This window comes from Humulus lupulus, chromosome 4 (assembly GCF_963169125.1).
Source record: "Humulus lupulus chromosome 4, drHumLupu1.1, whole genome shotgun sequence".
Lineage (NCBI taxonomy): Eukaryota > Viridiplantae > Streptophyta > Magnoliopsida > Rosales > Cannabaceae > Humulus > Humulus lupulus.
The window spans coordinates 68332362-68348300 of record NC_084796.1 but is presented as its reverse complement, the minus strand read 5'-3'; the positions used below and the strand labels follow the sequence as shown (position 1 = coordinate 68348300).

Here is a 15939-nt window from a genome sequence, read left to right as displayed (position 1 = left end):
TGTTACTGCTACAGGAGCTAGAGCTTGGGCACCAACCTCTGGTTCACTACCTCCTTTATACACCGAGGATCATAATGATATAGAGATTGATGAGAATTTGGAGGAAAGTGATCATTAGGGAGTGGGTGATCCAATGAAAAAAGAGACTAAATTACTTGGTCCAAATAGAAAGCAATTTAAGAAGGGAAAAAAGAATAATTCTACAACATCAAAGTTGTCCAAACAACTTGATGAGATTTGTGAGGCGATCAAAAATAGGAGTTCATACATACGTACCGATCCACTGGGATGTAGTGTTTAAGAAGTTATCGATAAGTTAGTTACACTTCCAGGTTGTGAACCAATGAGCCCTCTTTTCAAAGTTGGTACTTCCTTGTTCACAAAGAAAGCAAATAGGGAAATTTTTGTAGCTTTGAAGGAGCCTAAATATCAAATTGAATGGCTAAAAGAACAAGAGTTCGATTTCTAAGTTAGATTTTATTTGTTTTTTTTTCTTGTCGAACATTGTGGTTTGTTTATTTCTTGAACAATGTAGTTTATTTATTTCTTGAACAACGTGGTTTGTTTTGTTTCTTGAATTTAATATTTATGAAAGACACAATATGTTTTTTTAATTTTTTTAATTATCTTTTTTATTTTATATAATCCAAAATAATACAATTTTATATTATATGTTTACATGTTTATCTTTTTTAAAGTGTATTATATCACACTCATTTATCTTATAAATAAAAAATATGTACATTTTTTCAAATACAGAATGGATAGTGACACAAATTCAGAAGACATGAATGAAGAATATATACAACAAGTCATAGCAGAAGAAATGGAAATTGACGAACTTGTCCTTGTTGTTGCAAGAACATCAGTATATTATCATAATAATTTTTTGGTTAAGGAACCATGTAGAAATTCACCTCACACTGGTTGGAAATTTATGATGGAAATTATGGATGGAAATGGTCAACGATGTCATGAGATGTTTCAAATGGAAAAACATGTTTTTTGTAAACTGTGTGATAGATTGAGAAGTTATGGACTAAAATTTAGTAAAGGTGTGAGACTAGAAGAGTCAGTTGGTATGTTTATGATGATTTTAGGACATGGTGCAGGAAATAGAATGATTCAAGAGCATTTTCAGCATTCAGGTGAAACTGTTAGTAGACAATTTTTAAATGTATTGGAAAAAATGAGTATGCTTGCTTTGGATGAAATTAGACTACCTGAAAATTTTGATGAAGTCCCATATTATATTCGAAACAATCATAGATATTGGCCATACTTTAAGGTATGAATACGTCATCTCCATATGCATATATATATATATTAACTCCCTATGTAGATTTTGATTTTATAATTTTTATCAAATTGTTATTAATAAGATTGTATTGGAGCAATAGACGGAACACATGTTCGAGTTTCACTTCCAGTAGATAAACAAATACCATACATTGGAAGAAAGGGTTGTCCTACACAAAATATTATGGCTGTGTGTGGATTTGATATGTTATTCACATTTGTATGGGCGGGTTGGAAAGGAACAGCACATGATACTCGTATATTTCTTGAAGCATTAAGAAATACACATCTTAATTTTCCTAAACCACCCAATGGTATGTTGTAATCATTTATATTATTTTTGTGAATATGATTTGAAATTTTTTAAAAATGATAATTTTTTTTATTGTAGGTAAGTATTACTTAGTTGATGCAGGTATCCAAATATGAAAGGTTATTTAGCTCCATATAAAGGGACAAGATATCATCTTCCTCAATTTCAACAAGGTAGTCAACATAGTGGCTCTAAAGAAGTATTTAACCACGCTCATTCATCATTGTGCAGTGTTATTGAACGTTGTTTTGGTGTATGGAAAGCACGATGAGAAATTTTTGCAACGAATGCCAAATTATAAGTTTGATAAACAAGTAGCTATTGTTACAGCTTCAATGGCTTTACATAATTTTATCAGGAGAGAGACCATTAATGACATAGAGTTCCTATCTTGTGATGAAACAAATGATGATTTTGTAAATGACGATGACCCAAATATTAACTTAGTAAGAGATGAGAGTAAAATAGGAGTTATTCGTGATAAAATCGCAGCTGAACTCATGCTTAAATAAACATGAGTATTAATTTTTGTTTATAATTATGTAATAATTAAAGATTTATTTTTGTGCACATGGTTAATTTTGCTTATATTATTATTTTTTTATTTTTTATAATTGCAAAAAAAAAATTATTATTATTATTTTTAAGGACAAAATTAACATATATTATTTTGTAAGAGTTTTTATATTATACTTACCAACTACTTTCAAAAGTTCTTTAATGGTAAAAAAAAAGCTCTTTTAAAACATAAATCCAAATACTAATTTAAAAGCTCAAATTTTTATTTCTCTTCTAGTGTCCAAAAATAAAAGTAGACCAAAAAAAAAAAAATAAGTGTTTGGAAATGTCAATGAATGCATAAAAAATAATAATAGAAGTGTGGTGGCAAAATGGGAATGGGTAGAAAAAGTGCGTTAAGAACAAGGGATGACAACAAACTAAAAGAGTTGAAGCAGTGCGTGCGTGAGAGAGATTGAAGACAGGACAGACATGGATGATGAAGATGTCTCTGTTTTCTCGGACTCTCCGTACCACGTTTTAACATCATTATTGTTATTACTGTTATTTATTCAACAAAATCTACACCAAATAATATCACTCATTACATTGTTATTATTATTATTAAAAACAACACCCTTACCCTTTTATGCAGTTTCATTCTTCATCATTTTTCGTCTTAACGCATATTGTTTTTTCTTTCCAACAACTTCAATTAATTAAAATGAAAAATTTTCGATAACCCTTTTCTTAATGATGAAGAAGATACATTGAGTTATTTTTTCTGACTGTGATTCTTCCCAATACGATTCTTCATTTGCGGTCACTCATTCTAAAGGTTCGTTTTCTTTTTTCTTGGGGGATTAATTTAATTTTTCAGATCTGTATTTTTATTCTTCTCGGAATTTTCTGCTGTGCTCTATTCTTGATTGTTTGTTTTGCTTCTTTCCTGAATTAGATTAATATATGTTGTTTCTGATTTCTGTTTAATTTTTACTCAATCAATAGATTGGATCTTTAAACTGTACGAATGTATATATTTTTTTAGGGGAAATGTGGGATTCACAGAATTAAATGGTTACATTTGTCGGGCTTAGCTGAAAGTTTCACGGAATTCGGTGTAATGATTTTTTTTTTCAATTATTTATTTTTATCATATTATTTTCCCCATATTTTGTTACAATAATCTTTTCAAAATGTTTAACACATAATATGGTTGTCTTTTAAATATTTTTGGCAACCATTTTAATTTGAAATTCTAAAATCTTGGAAATAATTCAATTCTAGTATATATTATTATCTCTGGGATTTTAAAGCTCTACATTTGACCCAAATCTCTTTGAATTGACATTTTCTTTGTCTTGTATGTATTAGAAAATAAAACTTTCTCTTCCCATGGGCAATATATATTACAATTATATACAAAAAAAAAAAACTTATAATTGTGGGATTTGACCTTTGATTACTACTCAATCAAAGAGTAGAACTGATTTTGTGTTTTTTCATTTTGACTTGATCAGTTTATAAGAGTATTTATGAATATGAAAAAAAAAAAAGAGATTTAATGATAAAGTATAAACTATAATTTGTCTACCAAAAAAATCAGGCAAGTCATGGCAAAGAAAGGGAACTCAGGAGAAAATAGAACCCGAAGTCCCATGTCCCTTTTCATTATAGCTGGTGTATGTTGCTTCTTCTACATATTGGGTGCCTGGCAGCGAAGTGGTTTCGGAAAGGGAGATAGCATTGCTAATTTGGTTAATAGACAAACAGATTGCAGCATTCTTTCAAATCTGAACTATGAGACTCATCATGGTAATGGTATTGGGATGGATGATTCTAAAGAAATCAGCGATTTTAAACCGTGCAGCGACGAATACATCGACTATACTCCTTGTCATGATCAAAATCGAGCCATGAAGTTCCCCCGAGAAAATATGACTTACAGGGAAAGACATTGCCCGCCTGCAGAAGAGAAATTGCACTGTCTTGTTCCAGCACCTGTTGGATATGTGACGCCTTTTCCTTGGCCAAAAAGTCGCGATTATGTGCCCTTTGCTAATGCACCTTATAAAAGCTTGACTGTTGAGAAGGCTGTTCAGAACTGGATTCAATATGAGGGAAATGTGTTTAGGTTCCCTGGTGGGGGTACGCAGTTTCCCGAGGGAGCAGATGCCTATATCAGTGAACTTGCAACTGTAGTCCCGTTGGACAGTGGCATGGTGAGAACTGCATTGGATACTGGCTGTGGGGTAAGTTGAAAACTATATACTGTTTTTATTTTTCTTTGATATGCTATCCTTTTTTTTTTCTTTCCCTTTTATTGGAGTATGGTTTCAAGTTTTGTTTAGAATGTGTTTGACATTATTTTTTTTTATAGGGCCATATTTTTGTATTGTCCTTATGTTTAATAACTTTTATTTAGCCTTTTTGGCCGCACAGTACATGTATGTATTTATATATATATGTGTTTAGTTGTTTTATTGACTTGGGAAGCTGTATAGGTTGCCAGTTGGGGTGCATACCTGTTAAAAAAGAACGTTATAGCCATGTCATTTGCACCAAGAGACTCTCATGAAGCACAAGTACAGTTTGCACTGGAAAGAGGTGTACCAGCAGTGATTGGTGTTCTCGGAACTATAAAGTTGCCATATCCTTCTAACGCCTTTGACATGGCCCACTGTTCTCGGTGTCTGATTCCATGGGGTGCAAATGGTGAGGAGAATGAATGAGATGATGAACTATTTTATCTTAAATTTATCTTCTTCTTCTTTTTTATTTTATTTTATTATTTTAGGTTCTTAATAATTGAGAACAATTTGTAGTATTATTAAGATATCATGCACAATATCATCATTTGAAGTCTATCTATAGGTGGCATGTACATGATGGAAGTAGATAGAGTTCTTAGACCTGGTGGTTATTGGATTCTGTCTGGTCCTCCGATCAACTGGCAGAAAAGTTTCAAATCATGGGAAAGACCTGAACAAGACCTTGAAGAGGAACAGAGAAAGATTGAAGAGTATGCCAAGCTTCTATGCTGGGAAAAGAAACATGAGAGCGGTGAAATTGCAATATGGAGGAAAAGAAAAAACTATGACAGTTGCCGTAATCAAGCTACTCAAGCTATTATGTGTGAAACCAATAAAGATGATAGTGTCTGGTACGCCAATTGTTAAAATTCTAACTTGTTTAAGTGCAGAAGGTGAAACATTTATGATTAAAAACAAACAAACATTGTAGCAGCTTTTGTTCTCGTTATAGAGTATTTATCGTCTGCCCTTTTTGTAGGAACAAGAAGATGGAGGCATGTGTAACACCTTATCCTGGGGTAAGTGAACCAGATAAAGTTGCCGGTGGGGAATGGCTACAATTTTCTGAGAGACTTGAGGCTGTACCATTTAGAATATCTAGGGGATCAATACCTGGAGTATCTGCTGAGACGTACCAGGAGGACATTCGATCATGGAAGAAGCATGTTAATGCTTATAAGAGAATCAACAAGCTTATTGATTCTGGCAGATATCGCAACATCATGGACATGAATGCTGGTCTGGGAAGTTTTGCTGCCGCTCTTGAATCTCCTAGACTCTGGGTCATGAATGTCATGCCTACAATAGCTGAGAAAGATACTCTTGGTGTTATTTATGAGCGTGGATTGATTGGCATATACCATGACTGGTAATTTCCAGAACAACATGTTTTCCGCTTGGATTAATTTTCATGTTTGTCCAGGAATGAGAGTTTAGATTAATCATGCTAAATATTTGTTCGATTTCTCAATGACCCTTTACTATTACACTAGACAACTTTATTTTAAAGTAATTATAGCCATTAACACGTATGTCTTTGCTGCTAAGAAAATGCATGTACCTGTGAAAAGGCCGTACTTGTTTTGTTGATCTTCGACTCCACTATCCTGATATAGTGTTATCTCAGCTTATCTTATTTAGAAGTTGCCCATCTTTTGCCTCTGCGTGATTTTAGATTGCTTAGGTGTAGGCATAGCGATATGTGCTTCTCACAGCTGCTTAGTGAGAGTTCTTCCTGTAAAATTAGAAATACCAGTTCTGCTTGCTTCTTCTTAATAATTTCTGAGTACAAAGAGAATAGTTTCAGAATAGTAAAATACCGTTTAGTCATCACATGCTGATGTTTGAATCTGTAAATTTTGCTCCGTTAATATTAAAGATGGTGTTCTGAGAATAATATTATTTTCCACCAGGTGTGAAGCTTTTTCCACATATCCGAGGACATATGACCTTATTCATGCAAGTGGTGTCTTCAGCTTATACAAGAACAAGTGAGTCTCTTTTATTTGACTATGCATCTCACTCTGTTTTGATATTTAAGGCATCATTCATTTCAAGTTCACCTATGAGTTTGAACCTAAATTTTTTGTTAGGATTTGACTTTTCTCAATGCTCATTTACCACAAATTTGAGATTGAGATAGCACCAATTAGTGGGGACTATCTAGAGGATATAAGTAACTTTGCCATCTGTCACTGATCATAATGATAACTTTCATCCATATTAGATTTATCTATCTTGCATATGAATGTCATTAGTTGTTGGCCAAAACCACTTCATCTTTTTGTGCTGACATAAAAGGCCGAACAAAGCAGGTGTGATCCCGTTGACATACTTTTAGAAATGGATCGAATCCTGCGGCCTGAAGGGGCGGTAATATTCCGTGACCAAGAGGATGTTCTATTCAAGCTGAGGAAGATTGTGAGAGGAATGAGGTGGAATACCAAAATGGTGGATCATGAGGATGGTCCACTTGTTTCGGAGAAGATATTGATTGCTGTCAAGAGGTACTGGGTTGCAGGTGAAAACAATACAACATCTTCACAGTGAAAAGAAAATAAAAACAAGTTATATCTCGGCAAAACATCAGCAGGAAACTGGTATTATCTCGAGTTGGCGTCCAGGCTGGTCAGAAGCCGAGGGACGTGGTTTTTTGCTGCATTTTTTTTTCCCGACAATTTCCTATGTTTCTCTGGTAAATATAGATTATTTATATCAGTTACTTTAGAGCCTTGTAACATTGGTGTCGGCTTTAAAGTCTTAGAAGAGTACTCTGTTTTTTTCCCTTTTCCGTACTAAGTTACTAACATCTAAAATTATTTACTATAATATATCACCAAACTCTCACATTTGTATTGATCTCGAAAGATTGATTATAGAGAAAGAAAGCTAGAATGTTAAAAATAATAATAAATTTTGGCTTTATTTGTCTAACTAACATTCTCATTCTCAAACTTAATAAATGTTTGCCGACATTTTATTTCGTTATTGGCCATATTCTTAGTCCTACATTCCTTTTGCATTTATGTTAATTAAATAGAGAAATGGTACATGAGTATGACAAAGCTGATAACAAAGCCTATGGTTAGCTCTGTTTTTTTTTTTTTTAAGAAAAGTGAGAAAAGAAATAAAATATAAAATAAATCTGTGCCTTACATGTAGTTTTGTTGAGAAAATTTAGTAAACTTAATAATGTGAAAACGTTGTATGGATCGAAATGAAATAAATAATTTGAATGATGGCCAGAAAGTTTATATAATAGTGGTTAATTTCTTTCAGAAAAATAAAAAATGATACTTGTTACTTTTAAATTATTATTTGGATGTAATATAAATATATTGGAGAATTCTCATGTAGGGCTTCACAAGCCTTACCGGTGAGGCTCTCAGTGTTTTCGACCCGCGAATAGTTTTCGGCGCGACTTTTTTTATGACTGTGTATATTGTAGCTATTTAGAGCATCCTGCAAATTTTCAGAAAATTCCAAATAGTTTACAACACCGAAAACTAGGTTCAAATATGTTGTTGCACGCTTGACTATTTTTTTTTACGCGCGTGGAAAACATGTTTGAACCTAGTTTTCGGTGCTGTTAACTATTCGGAATATTCTGAAACTTTGCAGGAAGCTCTAAATAGCTACAATATATACGGTCATAAAAAAAATTCGCGCCGAAAACTGTTCATGGGTCGAGAAACACTGAGAGCCCTACCGGTAGGGCTTAAAATGAAGCCTCTATATGAGAACTCTCATATATATATATATATATATATTAGCACAATTCTTTTATAAGGACATCACTTTAAGTCCTACCGGTAGGGCTCTCAGTGTTCTCAATCCTTGAACAGTTTTCGGAGCGATTTTTTTTATGACCGTGTATATTGTAGCTATTTAGAGCATCCTGCAGATTTTCAGAAAATTCCGAATAGTTTACAGTATCGAAAACTAGGTTCAAACATGTTGTTGCACGTGTGACTAATTTTTTTTATGCGCGTGGAAAACAACATGTTTGAACCTAGTTTTCGGTACTGTAAACTATTCGGAATTTTCTGAAAATCTGCATGATTCTCTATATAGCTACAATATACACGGTCATAAAAAAAATCACGCCGAAAACTGTTCACGGGTTGTAAACACTGAGAGCCCTATCGGTAGGGCTTAAAGTGAAGCCCCTATAAGAGAATTCCCCCCTCTCTCTCTATATATATATGACAATTCTTTTATAGGGGCTTCACTTTAAGCCCTACTGGTAGGGCTCTCAGTGTTTCTCGACCCGTGAACAGTTTTCGGCGCAAATTTTTTTATGACCGTGTATATTGTAGCTATTTAGAGTATGCTGCAAATTTTCAGAAAATTCCAAATAGTTTACAGTACCGAAAACTAGGTTCAAACATGTTTTCCACGCGCATAAAAAAAATTAGTCATGCGTGCAACAACATGTTTGAACCTAGTTTTCGGTACTGTAAACTATTCGGAATTTTATGAAAATCTGCAGGATGCTCTAAATAGCTACAATATACACAGTCATAAAAAAAAATCACGCCGAAAACTGTTAACAGGTTGTAAACACTGAGAGCCCTACCGGTAGGGTTTAAAGTGAAGCGCTGTAAGAGAATTCTCCCTCTATATATATATATATATATAAATATATATATATATAGATATATGGGTGGACTCTTAATAGTTACTACCCATGGATAGTTACTTTAATATTAACCATTGAATTAAGATCAATAGTTCATATTTATAGTTGTTAATTAATATTTCTAAAAATAAATTTTGATTTTTCAAATTTTTGGAAGGTTTAACTGATGGAAAAAAGTGTATTTATTATGAAAATATAATATTATAAACTTTTCATTTTTTCAAATATATGTCAATTTTTAAATATAGCTAGTGTCACTCATTGATTTGACACAACATTAATTATGGGAAAAAAAAATTACTAAATTCGAAATTAATGTAGGAAAAAAAATATTTACTTGTTAGTGACTTACTATACTAAGTCATTATGTTATCAAATTATCATAATTGTTAGTACCCATCTATAGGTAGTTATACTCGAGAAGTTCCATAGATATATATAGGCAAAATTTGGCTGTAAGTTTTGAATGTATAAAATGGAATGTTATATTTGAATTGTGCCCGCCGAAATACTTGACCTTACAAATGTGGCAAAAGCAATAATAATAATAAACCAGTACTAGTCACTTTCAATTGGAAAATGAATTAACAAAAATAAAGAAATAAGAACACTTGGTTGGTTCTACCCTTATTTGTTTCTAGTCCTAGATGCTCCTTTTTAAATATATCTAATATATATTCATAATATTGTCCTCTAATTTTTTTCTTAAGCGACCTTGACAAAATGATTTCCTTTTCTTAAAAGAAATTCTGTACTTTAGATTAGTTTTGATAATATTTTACAAAATATCTCTCTCTAGAATTCCAGACAATCAATTGAAAATTTCATATACTCTAATTAGATTCTAAACAAATTACATTTTGCAAAGAATTATATATCAATCAAGGCTAAATACAAAAAGGATTCTAAAAAATATATATATTTCCACCAATAACTCATAAATTAATTTAATAATGGAGGGTTTCTCGTCAATCATACGCAGACCTTGAAAATAGAAGAGAAGGAAAGCAGTTCACTCAAATATCAAACTTAGGCACCATCAGAATTGTTATTGGTCTTAGTTTGATGTAGTTAAAAAATTAAGACCATATCCATTAGCAACATATTATTGGTTGCCAACTCACAACCCCCCACTTGTCACATTAATAATGTCCATAAACAATCAGCAAATAATTCTCTATATATGAGTAATACACAACTGCCACCTTTTATTTTTTTTGGAAGGGAGGATGAGGGAAACTACCAATTTATAGTTAATGGTACTGTGGTGCATTTGTTCTTTAATGGAACTATGTGCGCTAATTTAGTTGATTTTCGAAATTTTAAGAGGATTTTTGATGTGCTGTTTAAGAATTTCGTATTTATATATATATATTGTTTTATTATATAATACAATGACTAATTTTAATTACTTCAACTCAAATTTGTAGTTGGATGGATACCAAATAACTTGATATAATTAAAGTTATTTGGTGTCAAGTTAATTTCTAACTTGGTTCCTAAAACTGCTATAAAATACATTTTTCTTTCTTTCGTCTTTTACATTTTCTATATTTCAACACATGATATGACTAATAATTTATAATTATAATTCTTTTATATAATTATACATGACATGCATCAGTACGTGAATTAGAATGCACAAGAGACTACAAAAAGTGCCATTAACACATTATATGTTTGTCAAATTTTACTTCTTTATGCCCACTTAACTTTCTTGCTATACTCATGCTCATTGCTCATGGATTGATATATCATATGCACCCAAAATAAAATTTGATTTGCATGTATATTTACAGACTGATGCACCCGTATTAAAATTGCTATTACATACCCATAAATATATCAATATATTTGATTTAGAATATAAGTGGTGGACGTATAAATTTCTTTCACTAGGGGGGATAATTTAAATTATTGTATTAAATATAAAAAATGATGTATTAGTAAAAAGATTTATAATAATTTAATAACATAATATAAATGTATGGGAGCCGCAATACAGAATTGAGGAAAAAGATGATATATAAAAATCACCATTTAAAAAAAGAATTTCACATCAACCCTAATTTTAAATAAAAAAACCCATATTAACACACCTTATTACATATATTATATTAGCTGTATTTATACAATATAAATTCATTCACTCTGTTTTTTATTTTTCATTTTCTCTCCTGTTTTCCATCTTTACAGTAGTAAGTGACAAAATTAAAAGTATACAATCCACATTCATCCATTGAGGAAAAGGGATCGCATTATTGCATATTAAAGTTGGAAAGAAAAGTAGGACCCATTTTAAAAAACTATGTTCCATGTTAAATCCAAAAATAAAAATAAAAAACCTACTTATAGAGAAAGATTAGTTCTGAACATATTCTCTCAATTTCCATTCTCAAGCTTCCTTGTCCTTTAATTCTATCATATATCAGCTGATCATGGTCATATCAGCTTCATCACCATGATGATTGATGATGGTGATCATCATGATCATCTTATTACTATATTTTTCCACAAACCTCTCTCAACCACACATAAATAATATGCTGTAATAAAGTAAGTCCACCTTTCATATGCAATAAAGCTTATCTTGTTCTAAACACGATTCATAAATTTCTCTGCTAGCAAGCATATATATATATATATATATATATATTACAAGTACTTTTCACCATATACTTTGTACATATTTTTTTTAGAGAGAGATTTTTCACAGATTTAAAATTTTCCAAAAACATGGAGGTGGGAGCTGAATATTCCCACGATGATAATAATTTCCGAGACGCCTCTTTTTCTTATCTGAGGGAAGAAAGCTTAGTTCAAAAAAGTATGATGAACAAGAACAGGAAGAGTAGCAGCACTACTGATCATCGCCAAGAAGAAGGAGAAATCTGCGTGTTTGGTGCCGAAAGATACTTCAATACGCCACTCGAGGACGCTAAAACTAGTAATAGTAATCTCAATATTAAAAGCCGTCGATCATCGTCGTCGTCAATCACGAGAGAGAATCACCATCATCATCAATACGGCGGCGAAAGACCGGGAGTAGCATTAGCACCAGCAACTCCGAGTGCCTATTCGGAGGCGAGTACTTGGACTAGTAGATCAACTGCTTTCTTATTAAGAAACTCATCTCGTCATCACAACAACAACAATGAGAAGAAGAAGAAGAAGAAGACGAAGAGAATCAATGACTATGGGAAGAGCATTTTCGCCACTCTCAGCTGCATTGGATCTTGTTCAGGCGAGAAATCTGTTTATGTTGATCACCATCATGATCTTGATCGTGATCATTATAATCATCATGATGATCATCATAAAGAGCTCGGCAGTATTAGAGAAGTAGCGGCATCCAAATCAGATCACCATGACTACAATCATGATGGTGGTACTACTACTGCTGTTGAAAGATCATCAAAAAGATCAGAAGATCAATTTGCTTTTCCAATTCTGAGTAGCAATAATGATAAAGAAAATACTAATAATAAGGTCATTCTCGATCCAGAAGGAGAAGAGCCAAACCGGGTGTCGTTGGAGGTGTTTGGGTCCAAAACGACAACTTCCAAAGGAAGAGCTCACGATGATGATGACGTGGCGACCAACCTGGAGAGAAAGCTCTCTGTCTTAACATGGGACGCTATTCCGGTCAAACCAGGCAACCACCACCACCACAATAATAAGCACATTTCGTCAGTGTACAATATTGAAGACAGCAGTTATAATTTGGACAGTGATGCCAGCTCTGATCTTTTCGAGATCGAGAACATAACCGCCGCTAGCCGATCACCGCCATTGGAAACTCTAACGCCGCCGCCGCCGCCGCCGCCGTCTGTACTACTGTTAAAGCCAGCTAGTAGACAACGATTAGGGACAAACGACAACATGTCTCTGCATACGACACCTAATTACACCACCACCACCACCAACAACAACCAGAGCCAGTACTATTCCAGTTACGAACCTAGTGAGGCCAGCATTGAGTGGAGCGTGGTTTCGGCTAGCGCGGCGGCAGCCGATCAAGTGAGCTCAGCCGTTTTGGGATACGACGAAAAGAAACTCACCGCCGCCGCGAAGAGTAGAGCCACGGCTGGAGGTGGTGTAAAGTATTATAAAGCGGCAAGAAGGAGTAGTAGTAGCAGCGGCGGCTTCAAGGAAGGTAGAAGCCGTCAGAATAATGGTATTTTGGGGTGTAAGAGTCGCACGGCGGTGAGAGTTGCTGAAACTGTGCACAGAAATGTTAGTAGTAATAATTAAGTAAGGAATCAAATCAAGGTAATTGATTAATCAAACGGTTGATAATAGTCCTTTCCGAGCTATTATTATTATTAATTAATTAATGATATTAGCATGCAGTGAGTTTTTCATGTATAATTTTAAGCTAGATAAGTTAATATTTTAATTAAGCTGAAAAAATTATATTAATATGTGTATATTGGTATGGTTTGATTCAATTCATTCATAATAAATATATCTTTCATGCGTTAATATAAATATATATTTTTTGGTTGTATTATAGGCATGCCATATATATTTGTAAATTATATATAAAGAACAAGAAGAATTTTGTAGGTAGGCAGGTATATTAATTAACTAATGTATATTAATTGGGATTTCAAATTCAGATTGTTGAATGTGATTCTAGTATTGCTGTTGGTTGGGTTTGTAAGGGTAGTAGTTGTAATTCGATTGTATCAGATAATATTGCTTGCTGAATACGGTGGTGGCTCTTTTTGGTCTATTTCAGTGACCTATGTACCTGCTATTTATGTTACTAGTAACTTAGGTGTGCGTCTTTGTACTAATTTTTGTCTTCGTTTGTTATGTTCACCTGCAACACATGATTTTTTTTTGATAATGGACGTCTTTCTCTTCAAAAGAAATTAATTAATGTATTTATTTAAATTTATGTATAATTAGTTTTAAAAAAATTAGGAAGAAATATAGGTGTGCTTTTGGAGAGTTTCGATTTATGTTTAGTTCTTTTTCTTTTATATTTGCATATATACCAATTCCATTCATATAATAAAGTTTCCAATATATATATATTTGAATAATGTTTGTACATGAAAATGAAGTAACAAAGCTTTATATCCAACACCTTTTTGTGTCATTAAAAGGCAAAACAGCAGAAAAACATAAAAAGTGAGATTCTGATTTGTATGGACATTTGGTCTTAGGGGGGATATCAAATAATAAGGACTTATGATAAGTTGAACCACAAATTTTTTTCGACGATGATCCCTACCACCAATATCAATTGTCTAACTTTGGCGTATAAGTTTTTTTGACCCAGACTACTACTTTTATTTTTGGCTTTGATTTGGTTTATGTTCTCTTGATTTACAACTTAATGACCTTTCATGTTTTGGAATATTCTATACGTACTCAGTTCTTAATTTTGGTCCAGTTGAAAACCCACGTTTGCCTCACCTATATGAAGTTACGTATCTCTAGAGCCTTCCTTTGGCTTGTAGTTCCATGTCTTTTATTCTAAAAAACATGACTAAACCTTCCTATGTGGATTATTAAGTCGTAAGTTCTTATAATAAAAGGAACACACACACACACACATATATATATATATACATGGCCTCTCTTGCAATAAGATTTTGGGGAATTAATCCTGATATTCATCAAACATCACTATATCGTGATTACAATCTTAATTTTTTAAAAAATATATAATTTTTTTGAGATTAAATATACTTTTTAGTTAGAATAATATATGAAGTTTATGATTTAATTTTCATTCCTAGCAAATTTTATTAGTTGGATTCAAATTTGTTCTCTGATTTAATTGGTATCCAATTGATTAGATTAAGACAATTCAAAAGGTCCATTGTATTCTAACCAAATATAATTAAGATATTAATATGTGTCTTACTCCCAGAGGTTAAATATATATATATATATATATTTAACAGCTAAAAAAACAAATAATGTAGTATTTATTTTACAGCATTGCTACAAGGCACCCCAGGGTGTTCAACAACCTTAAATGAATGAAGGCATATCGCTATATTAATACAATTTAGAATCAGCTCTTACATATTTAAATTTAAATTTAATCTAATTGACTTGAATTAATTGATATATAGGATATTCACGACGCTGTTTATCATTTTTTTTGTAATACTCTTACTCACTATGAGGACCAATAGCAACACAGGCTTTTATTATTGATTTGTGCAAAAAAAAATTTGTGACATCATTTGAACTAATGACACGACCCATTGTCTAAATGACACATTATGTTCAATTGAAACCAATTTTTTTTTTTTTTTTTTAAATTAGTGGAAGTTATAAGATTGTGTCCAACGCCATCTGAATTGGCATAATATAAATGGTTGAACTGAAAATGAAATTTTTTATATATATTATAATTTAAAATATCAACACAATTAAATTTAATCACCAATGAAAATCACGTACTATTTGACCTTACAGCAGTGTTGGCCGTTGGGCAATTAGTGCCTCTTCGCAATTTTTATTTTTATTTTTCATAAGTAGAGATGAATTGATCACAAATTAAGAAGAAAAAAATCATATCATATTCATATCATGCCTTTCTAGCTAGCTAGGTTCTATTCTATATATAGTAGCATATTAATTATGTTAATTCCTGTTTTTGTTTTGATGAGATCATCTCCGTGTGTATTATTAGCTGTTTAGTCTTGGTCATAAGCTTACATAATTAATTATGTATATTATGTTAAGCACTCAATGCTAGAAACATTCAGTTGGATCCGTGGCCATGCGTGTCAGTGTGTGTCTATATATATACATATATCCTGATTAGCTTAAACTTTAGCGACGGTATATACAGTGTTTTATATAAATTTAAATAAATATATCTACATATGTATGTAACTTAT

At 32.4% G+C, this 15939-nt stretch overlaps 3 protein-coding genes and 1 long non-coding RNA gene across 5 annotated transcripts; 3 read left to right on the top strand and 1 right to left on the bottom strand.

Annotated features, from left to right (window-relative positions):
* Positions 1–760: 760 nt before the first annotated feature.
* On the top strand, positions 761–2124 carry LOC133832263 (uncharacterized). Its single transcript, XM_062262632.1, has 4 exons — positions 761–1148; positions 1383–1613; positions 1691–1714; positions 1844–2124. Exons 1-4 carry the CDS (start codon positions 761–763, stop codon positions 2122–2124), a joined length of 924 nt encoding a protein of 307 aa, XP_062118616.1.
* Positions 2125–2528: 404 nt separating this feature from the next.
* LOC133830526 (probable methyltransferase PMT2) lies at positions 2529–7356 on the top strand. Of its 2 annotated transcripts, none has more exons than XM_062260514.1 (7): positions 2529–2948; positions 3717–4362; positions 4615–4825; positions 4985–5273; positions 5402–5791; positions 6336–6413; positions 6735–7356. In XM_062260514.1, the coding sequence occupies exons 2-7, from the start codon at positions 3724–3726 to the stop codon at positions 6970–6972; spliced, it is 1845 nt and encodes a 614-aa protein (XP_062116498.1). In that variant the 5' UTR covers positions 2529–2948; positions 3717–3723; the 3' UTR covers positions 6973–7356. The 2 variants fall into 2 exon arrangements, with proteins under 2 accessions (XP_062116498.1, XP_062116499.1); XM_062260515.1 differs by having other exon boundaries at positions 2531–2948; positions 6738–7356.
* Positions 5594–6394, bottom strand: LOC133830527 (uncharacterized). Its single transcript, XR_009892098.1, has 3 exons — positions 6243–6394; positions 5984–6157; positions 5594–5730 (listed from the first exon to the last, which is right to left on the bottom strand). It is a non-coding gene; the product is annotated as an uncharacterized LOC133830527 (long non-coding RNA).
* Positions 7357–11451: 4095 nt separating the features above from the next.
* Positions 11452–13574, top strand: LOC133830525 (protein PHYTOCHROME KINASE SUBSTRATE 3-like). Its single transcript, XM_062260513.1, has one exon. The coding sequence runs from the start codon at positions 11801–11803 to the stop codon at positions 13316–13318; it is 1518 nt and encodes a 505-aa protein (XP_062116497.1). The 5' UTR covers positions 11452–11800; the 3' UTR covers positions 13319–13574.
* The last annotated feature ends 2365 nt before the right edge of the window (positions 13575–15939 follow it).